The sequence below is a fragment of the Camarhynchus parvulus genome, chromosome 18 (assembly GCF_901933205.1).
Source record: "Camarhynchus parvulus chromosome 18, STF_HiC, whole genome shotgun sequence".
Lineage (NCBI taxonomy): Eukaryota > Metazoa > Chordata > Aves > Passeriformes > Thraupidae > Camarhynchus > Camarhynchus parvulus.
The window spans coordinates 5,988,352-6,006,857 of record NC_044588.1 but is presented as its reverse complement, the minus strand read 5'-3'; the positions used below and the strand labels follow the sequence as shown (position 1 = coordinate 6,006,857).

The following is an 18,506-nucleotide window of genomic DNA, read 5'->3' as shown; positions in this document are numbered from 1 at the left end:
TCCTAAAGAAGGTTTTCCTAGGAAGTGTGCTTTCAGAAATAGGAGTCTCTCTCTTCTATCACTGCCAGTGTTTTGAGATTTTGAGTTACTTATCCACCGAGCCAAGAAGTTTATTCTTCATGTTAATCAGTTTCATGTCAGAACATAAGCAGATAGGGAAAAAGTTGGAACCACCTCACTAGTACTGACTAGTTACAAATTGAAAGAGGGTGAATTTCAGTTAGATATGAGGAAAAAATTCTTTACTGTTAGGGTGGTGAGGTATTGGAACACGTTGTCCAGGGAGGCTTCGGGTGCCCCAGCCCTGGCAGTGTTCAAGGCCAGGTTGGGTAGGATCTTGAGCAGTCTGGTATAGTGTAAGGAGTCCCTACCTGTGGCAGTGGGGGTTGGGACTAGATGATCTTTTAAGGTTCCTTTCAACACTTAACTGAAATGAACTTTTGCTTCTCTACTTGTTAGCCTCCATCTGGAGATTGAACATTTGTCTCCAGGACACCTTAAGCACAGAGAAGAAGCAGCAGAGATTTTTGACAGTTGACCTTGCTATGTGCTTTTCTTAGAGCAAAGTTGTTTCTTGTTCTGGTTGTTGGCTGGTTTTATACTTAAGAATTCTCATGTCTGTCTTGTACTCCAGATCTCGGCTGGAGATAGATACTGATGTGCTCCCATGACATTTCATGTGCTGTGATTTTTCTCCCATTCAGTCTGCTCCTTTTCTCTCTACTGGAAATCAACTGTTAGCTTCTCCTGTCAGCATTTGTACTTTTCATAGTCCATGCACTTTTTTACACAAGACTCTAGCAATGCCCAGCTAGGCTGAAAAGCTTTGTCAGGGCAAAGTATGTTCTGGCCGAAAGCCAATACCAAACTTCTGATGGACTCTGAAGTAAGACATGTAAGGTCTGCAGTTGAAACTGTTAAAAGATTAGTAAAGGTAAGGGGACAATGCTGCAGGCCTGCCAGAAAGGGGCAATAAAAAGTTTTTGGGGAACTGATGCAAGTGTACCTGATATCTCCCCAGTTCGCCCTTCATTTTGTTTACTGTAATCTACCTTCCAATCTCCATAGGTATTAATCCAGGCACCCTCCGTGGCACAGACACGGGTGTATGGGTTGGTTGCAGTGGGTCAGAAGCTGGTGAAGCCTTTAGCCAAGATCCAGAAGAGCTTTTGGGATACAGTATGACTGGCTGTCAGCGTGCTATGCTTGCCAACAGGATTTCCTACTTCTTTGACTTTAAAGGTAAGTGTCCCCCAAACCTATTGATGCTGGTCAGCAATTGCAGTTTCAACATGATTGTACCACAGTTGCTGTAGAGGACTGGGATGGATATTATGGCACAGACCCCTTTTGGAAAGAGAAAATAGCATGTAACTGTTCTTAGGAGGCATATGAGAAGTAAAAAATAGGTAGTGACTATATGATAGGACTCCCTGTAAGGCTTTATAACTCAGCTGGTGCTGCTGCTGGTGTTCATTGGAAAGATGGTGATATCAGGAAGCCTTTATGGCCTTTGGACTGCTGTTTGGTACCAAGATGTGTGGAAGTCGGCTAGACCAGAGATAGACTGCTATTGACTGTAGCAGTTGGGGGGGTTTTTTTGAGTAAAGTGGAAGAAGTAGGTGAGCCACAGAAATTATGCAATTGCCAGCATGGGTATGATTCAATCCATGTATCGCATTGAAGGGAATGGAGAAATGGTAGTTGATGTGGATTGCAGCAGAGAACAGAGATAATGGCAAAGGCAACATCAGGAAGGACAAGGGATTTTTATTGATGAGAATGGGTAATTAGATGAGACTTGCCTGTAAAGCTGCGTTCTCTTTTTGATGGAGAGACAGAATTTTTAAAAATGCCCTTAAAGGAAATCTGTTCACAATTTTTTCCCATTTTTCTCATGCCATACCTTCTAAGTAGGCAGAGATGGTGATTCTAGCCTCCCATGGCATCAGGTTTATGTGCTATGTTCTGAAGCAACTCTTATTTAACATTGTTTTTAATATGTTTCTTGTAATCCCATCCTGTAGTCTTTGGAGAAGAATCTAGGGTATAAAGGTTGTTTTTCCTTGTGTTTTTTTAAGGACCAAGCCTCACTGTTGACACAGCCTGCTCCTCTAGTCTCGTTGCTCTGGAAAACGCTTATAAGGCAATTCGTCATGGGCGGTGCAGTACAGCCCTAGTAGGTGGGGTCAACCTCTTGCTGAAACCCAACACATCTGTGCAGTTCATGAAACTGGGTCTGCTTAGTCCTGATGGTGCCTGCAAGGCTTTTGATGCTTCAGGTAAGGCATAAGTACAAAAGCTTATGTTGTATGAGAGTAACTTACTATACAGTCTGTGACCAGCTATTCTTTCAATACAGCAAAGAGCTAACCTTGTAGTTGTTCCAATGTGCATTGTTTGGGCCATACCCTGATCTATGTTGCATCATCTATTGAACCTGGAAAATTAACTGTGAGAAAGAAACTGATACATATGGTTCTTCCCTCTGCCTCTGGGAGAAAAATTAGCTGGCTCTTGATGGAAAATTTCTGTTGTGAAATTTGTGATGAGCACTGTATTTTTCTAGGTCATGATATTTTTCTTTAAAAGAAATAGATATGTCATATTCTCAAAACAGTCTATTATAAGCAGTAATCTTCCTGCGTGGTGTTTGGCAACATTTTACAAAGCAGAGCAGAAGTCATGACTTGTTCCCTCTCTGTTCTCAGGAAATGGATATTGTCGCTCTGAAGCTGCTGTTGTTGTTCTTTTGACCAAGAGATCTATGGCTAAGAGGATCTATGCCACAGTCATAAATGCTGGAGTTAACACTGATGGCTTTAAGGAGCAAGGTAGGTCTTGAGCTGCTGAAAAGTGGGATACCTACAGAACTGTTCAATCTAGAGTCTTTGCCATAAAAAGTGGTCTGTTGTAGGGTTCTTTAGATATTTTAGAATTTTTTTTGTGTTTGGGGATTTTTTTTCATTTTCTGGTTTTGATAATGCAAAGTTCAGGACTCTGTTTTGTAAAGAACTTAAAAGAGAAAAGTGGTGGTATTTAGTGAAGTAACAGCAATGTTCTCTTGCTAGTTTAGCATTCCTCAGGACATCTCTGCAGTGACTTCTGCAGTGATGGTAGAAATGTAGGTATAGTATTATAACTATAAAGCTCTTACCCTGCTGTTGTCCAGCTTCTCCTGCTCTCCAGTTGTGGCGACACAAAGCTTCACATGTTTTACTTAACCTAGACATCTAGTATTCTGTTAACCAGTATCTTTCCACCCTAGTCTAACTCATTGCTTTAGATTAATTTCTGGTTCCTCTGCTCTTCTTACAAAGAGCCTGAGAGTTTGGTGCTAAGAATATGGTGAAAAGGCCTTTAGTTTAGTTTGGTTTTTGGGGAGAGACCTGGCAGCCTAAAGTAAATGAAAGGATGCTAAAATCAGAACAGGAAGCACCTGATAGAAAAGTGGAATTGATGGCAATTTTGATCCTAGGTGTGACATTCCCATCTGGGCAGATGCAGGAGAAGTTGATCAGATCTTTGTACAGCGAAAGTGGTGTCAAACCTGAAGAAGTGGAGTATATTGAAGCTCATGGGACAGGCACCAAGGTCAGCATGGTCCCTTAGGGACTGAGTGTTTTCTTCCCTTGCATTTCTTGCCACACTTTCCATTAAATTATTCTTTGTTTTCCCAAAGTGAAATCCTTTTGCCTTCTACCAATTAGTAGAGTATATTCTGCTTCACAACTTTTGGACTTTGCCCAAACACCATAATCTTTCAGATTTCTCTTTTGGGATGTGTTTTGGAAGTGTCGGCTAATAGCCATTCTGATTCTTTCCATACTAGGTTGGAGATCCACAGGAAGTAAACAGCCTTACAAGTATCTTCTGTGACTGTGAGCGGGAGCCACTGTTGATCGGATCAACCAAGTCAAATATGGGTCATCCAGAGCCTGCCTCAGGGCTTGCTGCATTAGCCAAGGTAACAGGAGACTTGAGAAGGAAAATTTGGGATGGTGGGTTACACCAGTGTGTGGGGTTTTGTTTGTTTGGTTTTGGGAAAATCTGCATTGATTCAGGGTGAAATGTTCGCTGATAATGATAAGAATTCAGATGTTTCTTATTAACCACTTGCCTCACATGTGAATACTTTTAAAAGCTCAGGTGGCTGTCCTGCAAACCACCAAATGCTCAGGTGGCCTTCTGCTGTGTTCACACACACTTCAGTTCCCGCTTCCTACTGAATTCTGTAGGAGCGTAGCTCTGCTCAGAATGGAGGCTTTGGGATCTTTTTGTTAATCCTTGTTGTTTACTTTGTCAGTCCTTACACTGGACCTTCCAACAGAGCTCTGCTGCAAGTCGTTTGGGTTTGAGGCACATACATGTAGAGGGATTTAGATGTTTGGAGTAGATGACAGTGGCCAAAGATGAGAGGCAGTGTGGGCTTTCAGTGCCAAAAGAGCAGCTGATCTTCTGGCTTTCTGTCAGGGATGTGTCATCTCTTCCTCTTCTCTCTTAGGATGGCAGGAAGCCAGGTGAGTTCTCCGGGATGAGGCTGCCAGCATGAATAACTGTCTGTCTGTCTGTCTTAGCAACCAGCTTGCTAACTACTGCTGTAGGCAGACAGTCATCTATTGGCTCTGGCTGCTAAACTGCTTAGCAGAGAGCTAGCTAATGTTCACACTTGTTTGTAAGCCTATTACTGTAGAACCTTGCAAACCAAGGTCACATATACTGCCACTGCTAGAATTTTAGACTCTTCAAAGTGGTTGCTTGTGACCCAAATACAACTCACTGTGTAGTAGCCTCACCTGCATGGCAATAGCAGTGTCCATCTCTCTGTAGAGAAAAGTTTAGGGTTTTTTAGTGCCTTTATCTCTGACTGACACATTCTTCATAGAAAGAATGATAGCCTAGTCATAAAATAAGCTTCTTAATCCATACTGTGTTGTATGTAACAGTTTGTTTAGTGTGGTTCTGTGACCTGTCAGGACAGGATCATAACTTTGAGGTACTGTTGCCCCCCACCTCTACACCAAAACCAGTGTTTCTTAGACAGTAACTGTCTCAGTATGTCTTCAGTTTGTATAAGTGTTTTCTTCTGGAATTCCGTAAAATGCTGCTATGTGAGGTATCAGGAAATTTGATATTGAAAGTATCAGATTTCAGACTTGAAGAGAATCCATTAATTATATGGATAGTTAGGAATGAAACTAAGGCTTGCTAAGGCCTCTTCAGTCAAATTCTGATAAGGAAGGGAAAATTCACCTGCATCTTTGAATTACTCAGCCTGTCTAATCACTTGCTTTGCAGCAAAGACAAAGCTTTTTGGTGGCACTGGTGGTATGCTCACTGTACTGTGCTCTCAAACCTGGGTAGAAACCATGGCAAACCTAAAGTACAATATATATCAGTGTAAAGCAGCAGCACATTCAAAGTGCATAGTATTGTAGGTGTAGGACCGTGTGCATGAAAATCCTTATAGCTTTAAACATGTTGACCATGAGTTGAAGTTGTATATTTATGCTGGTTATTCTCCCAGGTAAGCTGCCATGTCTGATAGTCAACTTGAAACAGCAGTTCCCAAGACAGTATGTCTCTCTGACTATTCTGGGGTGATGAAGGAACTGTCAGACATACAGAGCACACTGTGTTTGCAGCTGACCTTGTTGCCTGCGGTTTACTGGGCTTGTTCTGCAGATGAATGTGGGCTTGGTGTCATGAGCTGTATGTAGAGAGAAGCTACTGAGAGAAGGGAGCTCTTGCTTTTTTTGGCACAGATATTTTGCTCCTCACACTGTTTCAGTACTTTCCTTTGGCTCTGCCAGTTCTGCCCAGTCTGCTGTTTCTGCTTTTTTGAATCAAGAAGACAAAAAATGGGTGTAAAGCCACAAGCAGACTTCTTTACCAGTGCTTCAGCTTGATTCTTTCGCAGCAAAGCAAGAAATAGGAGCATTTTGTTGCAACAAGGAAGAGGATTGTGAATGTGTGTGACTGGGAAGGGATGGAGTGGAATGTGATAAAGGGATGGGATCTGAAAGGGGAAAAAGATGATGTGTTAGTACTTAGGCTGCTTTTCCAGCAAGACTGCATGGCTTGCCAGTTTGAAAGAGACTGGAAGCTCAACTTTATGCTACTATGCTCAACTTCCCTGCTGACTTCCTGTATGGTCTGAAAATTTGTTTAGGTGATGCAGTTGCTACCTCAGTAACATCAATAATGCTATTCTCTGAAATGTCCCTTTATCCAAACATAGAGAACTGCTTCAGAATATGCTACATGGTCATTTGTAGTAAAATAGTAACAAAAGAATGTTTGTCATGAAACAATGTGGAGCACAGAGCACTCTGTTTTTTCTTTCAGGTCATTCTCTCTCTGGAACATGGGCTGTGGACTCCAAATCTTCATTTCAATACCCCAAATCCAGATATTCCTGCCTTACAAGATGGCTCCCTGGAGGTAGTTTGTAAGCCAACACCAGTGAAAGGTGGCCTTATCGGTATCAACTCTTTTGGTTTTGGGGGTGCTAATGCTCATGTCATTCTGAGGCCAAATAAGAACAAATGCCAACCTCTGCAGACTAGTAACATGCCAAGGCTGGTTCAGATTTCTGGCAGAACCCAGGAAGCTGTGGAAACACTAATTCAAGAGAGCAAAAAACATGGAGAATGCAACCCATTTGTAAGCCTGCTCAGCGATATCTCTGCAGTTCCTGTGTCCTCCATGCCCTACAGGGGCTACACATTGGTTGGCACCGAAAGTGACATAAAAGAGGTTCAGCAAGTTCAAGCATCTGGTAGACCACTCTGGTACATATGCTCAGGTAGGTGTGCAGCATTGAGTCCAGGCTTTTCTATTCCTCTTTAGATCTGGGGCTTGAGCAATTGTATTCTGTGCTGTAATGTTATTTTACAGTGTAGCATGAGGAAGTATTTTGCAACTCTGTGACGTGTTTAGGAGTCTTGTGTTTTCTGTATTTTATCAAAACCTTCCAACTTAACTGTCTTCTGATTATAGTGAAGACCAACAAATAACAAGCAGTGCCCAGTTTAAAGAATGTAAGAAATGTACAATGCTTTGCTCTTAGTTAGAATTCTTTAACTGCCAGAGGAAAGTGTATTGTGTCTATTCCTGTTTCAGAGTATTACTAAAAGCTCGCTTTCTCCTTGCCTATCCTGCAGGCATGGGAACGCAGTGGAAAGGCATGGGCCTGAGCCTTATGAAGCTGGATCTGTTTCGCCAGTCTATATTGCGTTCAGATCAGGCTTTGAAGAACACAGGCCTTAAGGTCTCAGAGCTGCTGCTGCAAGCAAATGAGAACACTTTTGATGACACTGTTCATGCATTTGTTGGACTAGCTGCTATTCAGGCAAGACTCAGTGGGCTAGGGGAGGGGTGTAGTGGACTCAATCTACATAAGCACCTTCTGCTAATGTGTCTGTTTGGCTGGTAACACTTTATATCAATTAATGGAAGCTTGTTTTGTGTAATCAGCAAGTGGCAGCTGTAGGAAATACCTCTCTGAGAGGAGGGAGTGCATTATGCCCTTGACAGTTTCAAGCTTTGCCACTTCCAAGTACGTAACAAACTTTTTGGTACAGATGGTCTTGGCTTCACTGCTTTTTTCTTACAAGATGTTTGGACTAATATTGATCTGAACTGATTTGCATGTGTATCTGTGTGTGTGACACAGTTTCTTCCATTAAGAGCTTTAGGAACGTCTTTAAGTTTTAGGCAAATGTTTGTGCCAAGGAGCAAGGTTCCATTTAATGTCTTCTAAAATTTGTTCTGCAAATGAACTAAGTCAAGCTGAATGAAGCATCTTCATGATTCTGAGTGTCAATGTGGTATTCATGGTTTCTTAATAAACTAGAGGCCAAGCTTTTAAAGTAATCTGGAAAGCTGGTCTTAGCCTCTTACTTTGTACAGACACATTCTTGGCAGCCTTGTGTTGTTGGAAATATTTTCTCAGTGGAAAATTACATTGTGAAGAAGCCCAGACAAAACTGGAGTTGCATGATGATTCTTGGGATTGCTTTGAAAGGAGGATGGAGCTGTAGTTGTGGGGGAAAAAAAAAGCAGTGAGGCCAAGAACGTCTGAACCAAAAATTTTATTATGTACTTGCTACGTGTGTGTACCTTTGAGGCCTGACACCTGCTTACTCTGGCGTGGAATCTAATTTTACTTCTGCTTGCAGATTGCTCAGATTGATATGCTGAAAGCTGCAGGTCTGCATCCCGATGGGATTGTGGGCCACTCAGTGGGAGAACTAGCTTGTGGCTATGCAGACAACTCCTTAAGTCATGAAGAAGCCATTCTTGCTGCTTATTGGCGGGGACGATGCGTTAAAGAGGCCAAATTGCCACCTGGAGGAATGGCTGCTGTTGGTAGGTACACCCTTACCAAAAGAGCGATACAGGAATGTTTGTCTGATCTCTATTGTATGTCATTGGGATAAAACTGGTCTCTGAAACTATCATGTCTGTAAAATATTGGCCACTGTTGCCTCCTCTTTGTTTTCTTCTGATGTAGAACAGGCTCTTAAGTATTTAAGTGGATAAAATGGTAGTGATCTCTGTCCTGGAATACATCAGGATTTTGGTAACCCTCCAAAATTTAAGTGGAAATTGAGAGATTTATTGTCAAGTGACCAATGACAGGCTTCACAAATAATACCTTGAAACAAGGTAAAAATGTAAAGCACTGAATTTTTTGGCTCTTGATACATATGTATCATACACACACAGATGTGTGTGTATGTATGTTGGGGGTTCTTTGTAATTTTTTTTCCAAAGGAGACTTCTGATTGTCTGCAGGAGTAATGAGATGTGAAAACATTAAGCCACTGTGATGTAGTGGGCAGCTGGCTAGTGGAATTTACTACAGTCTAATAGCACTTGGGAATAAGCTTTCTCCTGAACAAGCTTTACTTTGTGTTTGTGTAAGTCATATAGTTTTGCCCACTGTCAGGTAAAATTTTGGACCCAGCAGTTTTGCTTTGTAGTGCAACTTTATAGTGACTTACATGCTTAAAAGTAAAATTATTATTGGTAGCACCGTTGTTCTTCTGTTTCTTATTGGATGCAGAGTCAATTAAAACCTGAAACACTTTGGAGAAAAGTTGTTGCAGGTATAATGCAGTCTGTTGGATTAGAACACTTGTTATAATCTCAGATTTCTTAATTTAGGTAATGCTCCAAAGGACTACCTACCTAATTTAGCTTTTTTTCCCCTTGAGATTAAATAAATTACACTCTTATCATAGAATTTGGAAATCTACATATAGTATGTTTTTGATAATCTAATGTTGAGTTCAGGTTCTTCCTGTGACTTGTATCTGTGTAATGTATGATCAGATGCTTCATATTTAATCTGGCATGCCGCTAGTTACTGATTTGTATGGCTATTTTGTATCTCTCAGCAATCCAAGCTAGAGCAGGGGAGAGAACACATGGGCTTGGCTCCTAGAAAGTAATGGCAACATGAGACTAAACAGCCACTTCTGTAGCTTCTTTGGAAGTGTGGGGGTTACCCCCACCTCATTCATTAATGGGATGGTGCAAAGATTTGGCCTCATGTTCATCTTAACTGTGATAAATGTCATGGTAAAGCTGTAGGGTAAATATTCTTAGCTTTTGCAAAATTGCTTTGGAGGGAAGACGGAGGTATCCGTCAGTCTCTTGCAAGTATTTCCCAATTTTTCAAAGTGATGAATTGAGCAGAGTGACTGTGCACTTAAGATTTCCTCCTCTTATGAGGCTCATAACTAGAAAGACTTTTGTTTTCCTGTGGTCTTCCTTCTGCAGGTCTGACATGGGAGGAGTGTAAACAACGCTGTCCTACAAATGTGGTACCAGCCTGTCACAACTCTGAGGACACTGTCACTGTTTCGGGGCCTCTGGTGAGCATGAAACTGACACAGTGTGTACCGGGATTGTGAGTAGGACCTGCAAAGTTCAAGTTTGAAGAAAGCATGAAGCTTACTTAGAGCGCAGCTACTTGGAAAGGGGAGCTGGATTGAAGTGGTGGAGTGGACATAATACGCTGTATAAACTTACATACTCAAATAGTCTGTGAGAGGAAGTGATATTAGTGCCTCAGTAGGCTAGTGATAAAATCTCTTCGATCCATGGGCATAGAGGATGATAAATTATAAGACTGAGAAGGGCAATAACTTCATCACTGCTGTGGCTCCCCATATATGGCAACTGATGAAGGGTATGGAGGGACTACAGTGGCTTGTACAGATACCTAGTATTTTGTGAGCTTGTCTCTTAGTTCACTTATGTTTCTGTTCTTAGGACTCTGTGAATGAGTTTGTAGCCAAACTGAAGAAAGAGGGTGTGTTCGCAAAGGAGGTGCGCAGTGCTGGGGTCGCATTTCACTCCCATTACATGGCATCTATTGCCCCAGCACTGTTGAGTGCTCTGAAAAAGGTAATATTGCCAAACCATGGCTTGCATGGCTTATGCTCTGACACCTAGGTTGCCTATAGGTTTTGTTCAGCTTAAGGAGACTCCTTTTTTCAGAAGGAAGAGAAAATCTCTTGAAGAACATGTAGAGCTCTGTGAGATCTAATGTTTGAAATCACTTGGCCTGGAGCAGGAGGATGTCCTGAGCAATCAACCTGCGAAAAGGAGGAACTGCTTGCTTTTGCTGATCCTGTTGTTCTCTATGACTTGTAACTCTTTCTCCTGTCCTTCTTTCTTGACTGTCTGTAGGTCATTCCACACCCTAAACCTCGCTCAGCACGATGGATCAGTACATCTATCCCTGAATCTCAGTGGCAAGGTGATCTGGCTAGGAATTCCTCTGCAGAGTACCATGTGAACAACCTCGTGAATCCAGTGCTGTTCCACGAAGGTCTGAAGCATGTTCCAGAGAATGCCGTTGTTGTAGAGATTGCTCCACATGCTCTTTTACAGGTATCCTATTTGATTGTTACAGCATGACACTATTGATAGCATCATGCTGTTACAAGGAATTTGAGGGTCTGATGACTAGGGAAGACTGCAGCTTTTTTTTTTTTTTTCCTAGTTCTGAGACGACTTGCTTCCTTCAGTACTTCTGAGCTTTTCCCAGTGTTAATGTTTGGTTTTTTGTTTGTTTCTTTGTGGTTTTTTAGGGGGTGGTATATGTTAATATTAAAAATAAAAATAAAAAATCCCTAACATACTACCACTTCCTTACCCAGAAATTCACATTACTGCTGCTGTTTGTTCCTATGCACTTCAGATAACTGATAGCCAGCTTTCTGAACTGCATAATGAGTAAGGAAAGCACTTCATTGTTTGGATCTAATGGAGAGTGTGTACAAAAATTATGGTGGAATGAGACATGCAAAGACTTAACAGACCTTCTCTATGAGACTGTATGCCTCATGTTTAAATCATTGAACAATTTTGGACTCTAATGCAAGTAACTAAGTGACATTGTCTGTGTTTGAAAGTATCCTGATTTTCTCATGTAAAGATCACAGGATCAAATTGAAGAGAAGGTAAAAATTTGGTCAGGTGTTCAAGGCTGAGTTTTTTGGTCTAATAGCTTTTGCTTGAAAAATGCTCTAGATACTTCAGACCATAAGGTGCTGCTCCTGGCAAGGGAGCGTGTGCGAGTGGGAGGCATGAGAAGGTGACTTAGCAGTTCTTCAAGTGCAGGTTTTGGTTTCACCTCACAGTCTGCTTGGGAGAGGGATATTTGTGTTTTGGCAGAATTACATTAATATTCTGTAGGTTCTGCTTTATTAGATGCGCAACAGCTAGGGCTGCTGGAAGGGTACTCTTCCCTGCTAAAGTGGTGTTTGTGCCAGCAGCTAGCACTGAACTCTTGGCGCAGATACATAAGTGGTTTGGAACCTATAGACAAAAATTCAGAGACAAAATAGTAAGTAATGCCTTCCACCAATGATTTATGGATTCTGCTTGACCAGGCGATCTTGAAGAGAACTTTGAAACCAACTTGCACCATTCTGCCTTTGATGAAGAAAGATCACCAAAATAATTTGGAGTTCTTCCTAACACAGATTGGCAAGATTCATTTAACTGGGTAAGAAGACATGGGGAGGAGGGTGAGTGGGATAACAGAAGGGAATTCAGGTCTCATCTCTAATATGCATGTCTTCACATGGAATCAAACACTGCTTCAAGAAACCTTGAAATAAATGGGATGTGCATTTGTGCTTTACATACTTAGCATGCTCACTTGTGAAGTGTTCCTGTGGGTTAGAGACTGCTTGGGCAGGGAAGGTGCCTTCTAAAGAGAAGTCCCATTTTAAAGGCCTAGGAACCTGGCACTAGCTTCTGGAAATAAATTTTGCATCTTATAGACTGTTAATTACAAATTTGGCTGCAGTAAGTGTTCATGGTACATCTCTGACAGGGAGTCTTGAGACCAATTACTGCCTGACCTCTTAAGTATTATAACCAATTTTTTTGCTTACTTTTTCTTCCCATCCCTTCTGCTATGTCTTGATTATTTTTGTCTTTTCAGGATAAATGTTCTTGGAAATAACTTGTTCCCGTCTGTGGAATACCCTGTCCCTGTGGGAACACCCCTTATTTCTCCATGCATCAAATGGGACCACAGTCAGGACTGGGATGTTCCAAAAGCTGAAGACTTTCCAGCAGGTTCCAAAGGCTCTGCATCTGCTTCAGTCTACAATATTGGTGTGTTGCTCATTTGGGGTCTATTATTTGTTTGTCACTTTCCTGCTTTACCTGTGTGTTTCCTTTTGTAAAAGTAAGAAAAGAATACTCAAAACAGCATCCTGGAAACCATCCTCTGAAGCTTCAATGTTTGGTTTGGATTGACAAAAACCTGTATCTGTTTCTGAAATGGGATGAGAGGACATGAACAAACCAGGAACCTCTGTTGCTTTAGCCTAAGAGTAATTCTAAGAGCTGCATATTGTCAGGCAGGATAGTTGGGGAAACTAGAGCCTCTTGTAGATATTGTGGGGGAAAAACCTCTTTGTTGGAGTGTTTTTATTATTTTTATTCTTCTCTTTGTTGTTTGACAGATGTGAGTCCTGACTCTCCTGACCACTACTTGATTGGTCACTGCATTGATGGCCGAGTTTTGTACCCTGCAACTGGGTACCTCGTGCTGGCTTGGCGAACACTGGCACGGTCTCTTGGTGTGGCCATGGACGAAATGGCTGTTACGTTCGAAGATGTCACAATTCATCAGGCAACTATCATTCCCAAAAAGGGTGAGTGAGGAGTGCTGGTATAAGTGCACAACTGTGTAGTGAAGATGGAGGGAGTGGGACGAAAGGAATGCATGGGAAAAGTGAGGAGGAATTCAGGAGAGATACTAAAGAGGAGTGCAGCATGACTGAGCAAAGGAATGATTCCCATAGTCAAGTAGTGTGCATTATGGTCATCTTTATTACATGTTGTGAGCAGTAAGTTTAGGGATAGTGAAAGAAGAAGTTCTGCTTGAGGATGGTAGAGATAAATGACCTCACAATCCTGTCTTCCTCAATGTTTCTTGTAGGATCGGTACAGCTGGAAGTAAGACTCATGCCTGCTTCCCGCTGCTTTGAGGTATCAGGAAATGGGAATCTGGCTGTCAGTGGTAAGTGAAGGAAATATAAGTGTATATGTATGATCTTAGTAAATCCATTATTTATAAACAATGGTAATGATCATTATTCTTGTTACTGTGCCCTTCAGGGAAGATTTCGCTCCTAGAAAACACTGCTCAGAACAATTTCCGTAACCAGACAGATGGCCTTCGAACTCAAGCAGACAGGAGCTCAAAGCCCGGGCTCTTGAAAGATGACATTTATCAAGAGCTGCATCTGCGTGGATATAATTATGGACCAACTTTCCAGGGTGTTCTAGAATGCAACAGTGAAGGTGAATTTCCTTTCAAAAGAAGCACAATGAGCCTGGGTATCGTAATGATGACTATTTGATCTTTTAATTCCATTTGTATTAACAGTTCACCTGACTGTGCCTTGTGAGGTAATTATACTTTGTGTGATAGGAGAAAACAACCAAGAGTATTGAGAAAGCTGTTCTCTCCAATGTAGAACTGTGTGGTGGAATTTACAGGGGAAGCTGGGTACATACACCAAACTTGGCATTTAATAAGCAGTGACGTTCTAGCATCTGATGAATGATGAAATAGTGAGGCTTTCTCTTCCTCTTCTGCAGCAAGTGCAGGAAAAGTTCTGTGGAATGGGAACTGGGTGACCTTCCTTGACACTCTTCTGCATATGTTGATCTTACCTGAGACTGGCCGCAGTCTGCGCTTACCCACGAGGATTCGCTCAGTCTGTATTGATCCAGTGCTGCATCGTGAGCAGGTGTGCCAATACCAGGACAATATAGAAAGGTAACGTCTCTCATGCCTGAACTTCTGCTGGTTGCTTTGACTATTGGGTGAATGTGTGAATTCTGAAGTAGTAGGATGAACTTCAGTGGGGAGGTCCTCTTAGTCTCCAAGCTCTTCTGCAACTCTGTAATCTCCCTATGAAAGAGCCCAACATAGCACTGTTCGTCAAATCACCCTGAACAAAATACGTTTTTGTTTTCCAACTTACATTTCTTTCCTGACTTGCAGCTTTTGAAGTTGTTGTGGACCGCTGTCTTGATAGCCTTAAAGCAGGAGGTGTTCAGATCAATGGTCTTCATGCTTCTGTGGCACCACGGCGACAGCAGGAACAGATACCTCCCACCCTGGAAAAATTCTGCTTTGTGCCCTACACTGAGAGTAGCTGTTTGTCTTCGAGTGCTCATCTTCATGCCTATCTGGAGCAATGCAAAGGTAGAGTGGGATTGCTTTCTTGTCATACTAGGAGAATCTTCTGCCCCGAGAGAAGCTGTTCATACTCCATCAGAACATCCAAGATATTAAATGTTGGTCTCTGTAGAAGACATCATCAAGGGTTCTCTGTATGATTGCTGGAAGCTAAAAGCTAGTTCTGCCTGAGCTCTCTAGAATGTGGAAAAGAGTAAAAAGCTATGAAGAGAGACATCTTTCCTTCTATAACAGTCAGATGTGGTGTTAGATGGCACAACCCCTTCTGCAAGCAGAGAGACACAAATCATCTTTAAGGAGAAATCCAACCTAGTTGCTTTAGACACTGACAGGAGAGCTTACTTAAGTGAGTTTTTAACCTTGGTTTGTTTTTCCCTGTGAACTACTATGATAGCCAATTTGATTGTGGGCACATATCCAAACAGGGAAAATGATGTAGTGAGGCACACATCAAAGGAATTGTTTGCCACAAAAATAGAATAGGAGCAGTTCAGTCTGTTGTGAAACTGGTAGCTAAATACATTGTTTTTTGATGGGGAGACATGCACTAAAGTAATCACCTTAAGTGCCTTTTCATCAAAGAGAAAAATGTTACTTTTTAAAAAAAATTTTTACTCTAGTGGTGAATTTTGCTTCATCTTGAGAGAATAATTTTTTTCAGTTTGTGTTGGTGGAGTGTCTTCATGCTCATCCTTAGATTTGGCAATAGATTTTAAAGATTTTCCTTTTTTTTTTTCTTCTTAGTTTTCCCCTGCAGCATCCAAATACTGTTCCCAGAGCGTATTTTTTCTAGGCTGTGGTGGGAATGTTTTATTTTTTGTAATCCAGTTCCTGATCCTCAGTCAGGATTAACTATTTCCCATCAGCTTATAAAGCAAAAGGGTATTTTAGTATTTTTATATCTTCAGAAACTTAAAATTTTCCTCCACAGCTCCCTAAATCGATCACAAGTTTTCCGTTAGTTGCCCTCTTTAGTCAGTCTTACCGCAGGTAGTTGTGGGGGTTTAGTTTGTTTGGCTACAAAGCCTACTTATTTGGGGCAACTACTGCACCATACATAATTATGTGAATGTAAGAGGCTGCACTGTATCTGTGTGGCTGGGCTAATGATATAGGATGCTGTAATATATGGTACTGATCAGCTGGTGTAGCAAATGGAGGCAAAGAGGAAAAGAATTCTTGGGAAATCTTGACTCTTTCTTTCATTTCCCCTTCTATTCCATAGGTCTGATCCAGAAGTTACAGTCTAAGGTGGCAGTGCATGGGGTCAAATTAGTCATCCCTGGACTAGAAAATGCAGTGGCAGCTACAGGGTCGTCATCCACACAAAAGGGCCTTCAGCATATCCTCACTGAGATCTGCCGTCTGGAACTGAATGGAAACCTCCATTCTGAGCTGCAACAAGTTGTGATTCGAGAGAAAATGCACTTCCAAAATGACCCTCTTCTTAGTGGATTGCTGGATTCTGCAGAGTTGAGGACTTGCCTGGATGTGGCATTGGAGAACATGATCAGTCATAGGATGAAGATAATAGAGGTTAGCTGGAAGCTTGGGATGGGACTGTAGCTAGTGTTTGTAGGCCTTCCAGTAACCCGATTACATACTGCTGTTGTTCTGGTTATAATTCTGGATATCACTCATGTTTTGATTTGGTTTCTGCTTTTCCTTCCTCTTTTTCTCACAGGCTAATGCAGGAAGTGGACAACTGTTCTCTCGTGTGAAAAGTATTCTGAATGCTCAGCCCCTGTTGCAGGTGGACTACATTGCCACTGACTGCATCCTGGAAAACCTTTCAGCTATTGAAACAGAGCTACAAGATGCTGGTGTTGTCTCTAGCCGGTGGGATCCATCTAGCCCTCCCTCTGGAAATCTGACCAATGCTGACCTGGTGGTATATAACTGTTCAACAAGTGTTTTAGTGAATACCACTGAAATACTCTCTAATTTGGCAGCTGCTGTGAAAGAAGGAGGGTTTGTTTTGCTACATACTCTTCTTAAGGGAGAAACCCTTGGAGAAATTGTCAGTTTCCTTACAAGCCCAGATCTGCAGCAGAAACACAGCTTCCTAAGTGAGGTAAGCCTCTTGGAAGGACAGATACTTTCACCATGGATAGTCTGAGTCTGCTGCTTGCAGATGCCTTGATGGTAAATGTATAGTAGGCATTGCTTGCATGCCTTTCCATTGAGGACTTCTGCAGAAATATCTAATGAACACTTCTTAAGAAGAGAGGACTTGCAAATTACTACATATTAGGTTGAGAGAGTAAACTGTAGGTTCAATCAGGAAAGCCTATCTTAATGCACTGAGAATTATTAATTGTCTTTTGTACATCTGTCTAATCTGTATGAAAACACTGGCCAGGACAATTCCTTTATTGTTAAAATCATGTTGCTGGATGGGGTACAGCTCTATCACTGTAGGATCCTGAAATGCTTCAGTATCAGAATATCTCTCTTACTTTTAATACTACTGCTTAGAGTGCGATTTTACAAGCTAATTAATTTCTTCTAACGTTAAGGTCCTCCCAGAAGGAAGGTTTTTCTCTTGTATTTTTCTTTTCTTCCTTTCCTCTTCCCTATGTTATCTGATCCCATAATGAGATACAGTATAATAAGCCCTGAGAAGCTGGAGGAGGGAGAGAAGAGTGTCAGCATTATATCTTCAAACCAGTATATCATACAGATAAACTAATGCCAAAGCTGGTGCAAGGGGAGGAGAGTGAAAAGCAAGGGTAAGGGTGGAAACTGGGGCATCATCTTCTCTTGGCATCTGTTAGACCAAGCAGTAATGGAAAAATGCACCTCTACTGAACTTACCTATTTTTCCTGATTTGAGGGGATGCAGCCTCTCAGCTCTCTTCCTTTAGAGTAAGAAGAGAGTAGCACTTCCAAGAGTTTGGGTTTTGTTTATAATTCTGAGGTGGGGTTGTTGGATTTTGAATTTTGCAATTACATGGATTCTAGCCCTTCCTGCATACATTTTTTCAAGGGGATTTGAGAAGAAAGATTAAGTTCTTTGCTCTGAATCTTTCCCGGTGAACAGGAGGATAAAGAGAAGGCACTGAGATGCTACTGGCACCAATAACAAAAACCATAAATTTGTCATTAGTATCAGTAGCCTGGTATTAGCAAATCCCTGGGAGAAGATACCTGTCCATTGAATGCTCCTTCTCCGAAGGAAATTATACAAGCCAGGCAAGAGTGTGCAGGACTTACATAGTTCTCAAAGTTTTCTAGATACAGAGACTGTCCTTAGACCTATATATAAGGGATCACACTGTAAAAACCTTCTGCTGGTTTGTGCCTGACATAGGAAAAGCAAATGGATGCTTTTCTGAGAGCCTGCAGTCATCTTTGTTTCATTCAGATAGTAATCCTTAAGTGTTTCTGGATATGCCATACATGCATTTTCATTCTTTTATTTTCCTGAAATGCCATTTCAGTGTAACTTAGACATATGGGTGCTTCTCCCCATCTCTGTGCAAACAGGGCTTATGTGACATAGGGTCATAGACACATTCAAATACACTGTGGAATTTGGTGGTATGGTCATGGCTCAGGTTTTTTGCACACCTGCTAGTGTGCTAAGACTGGTTCCCTAACTTAGACTTTAAGGTACGTGTACTCCCACTTTTGGAAGATCCTTTAGGGAAGAAGGAGTAGTCTAGATGTGTATAAAACACTGTTATGTTAATCAAACCTGTATTTGTACTGCCACAATACAGAGCAAGTTTTCAAGAAAAAGCAATAA

At 41.6% G+C, this 18,506-nt stretch overlaps 1 protein-coding gene across 1 annotated transcript in view; it reads left to right on the top strand.

Moving 5' to 3' along the window:
• The window catches only part of FASN (fatty acid synthase), a 41,006-nt gene that overhangs the window by 7,272 nt on the left and 15,228 nt on the right, over positions 1 to 18,506 (top strand). The window contains exons 4-23 of the mRNA XM_030961851.1: positions 1,069 to 1,242; positions 2,082 to 2,282; positions 2,712 to 2,834; positions 3,479 to 3,594; positions 3,833 to 3,967; positions 6,349 to 6,808; positions 7,167 to 7,354; positions 8,184 to 8,373; positions 9,793 to 9,887; positions 10,288 to 10,422; positions 10,708 to 10,911; positions 11,916 to 12,031; positions 12,476 to 12,651; positions 13,005 to 13,196; positions 13,484 to 13,564; positions 13,663 to 13,848; positions 14,149 to 14,326; positions 14,556 to 14,761; positions 15,981 to 16,291; positions 16,440 to 16,829. Of these exons, the coding sequence (XP_030817711.1) occupies positions 1,069 to 1,242; positions 2,082 to 2,282; positions 2,712 to 2,834; positions 3,479 to 3,594; positions 3,833 to 3,967; positions 6,349 to 6,808; positions 7,167 to 7,354; positions 8,184 to 8,373; positions 9,793 to 9,887; positions 10,288 to 10,422; positions 10,708 to 10,911; positions 11,916 to 12,031; positions 12,476 to 12,651; positions 13,005 to 13,196; positions 13,484 to 13,564; positions 13,663 to 13,848; positions 14,149 to 14,326; positions 14,556 to 14,761; positions 15,981 to 16,291; positions 16,440 to 16,829 (3,857 nt within the window). The remainder of the gene's footprint in view (positions 1 to 1,068; positions 1,243 to 2,081; positions 2,283 to 2,711; positions 2,835 to 3,478; positions 3,595 to 3,832; positions 3,968 to 6,348; positions 6,809 to 7,166; positions 7,355 to 8,183; positions 8,374 to 9,792; positions 9,888 to 10,287; positions 10,423 to 10,707; positions 10,912 to 11,915; positions 12,032 to 12,475; positions 12,652 to 13,004; positions 13,197 to 13,483; positions 13,565 to 13,662; positions 13,849 to 14,148; positions 14,327 to 14,555; positions 14,762 to 15,980; positions 16,292 to 16,439; positions 16,830 to 18,506) is intronic.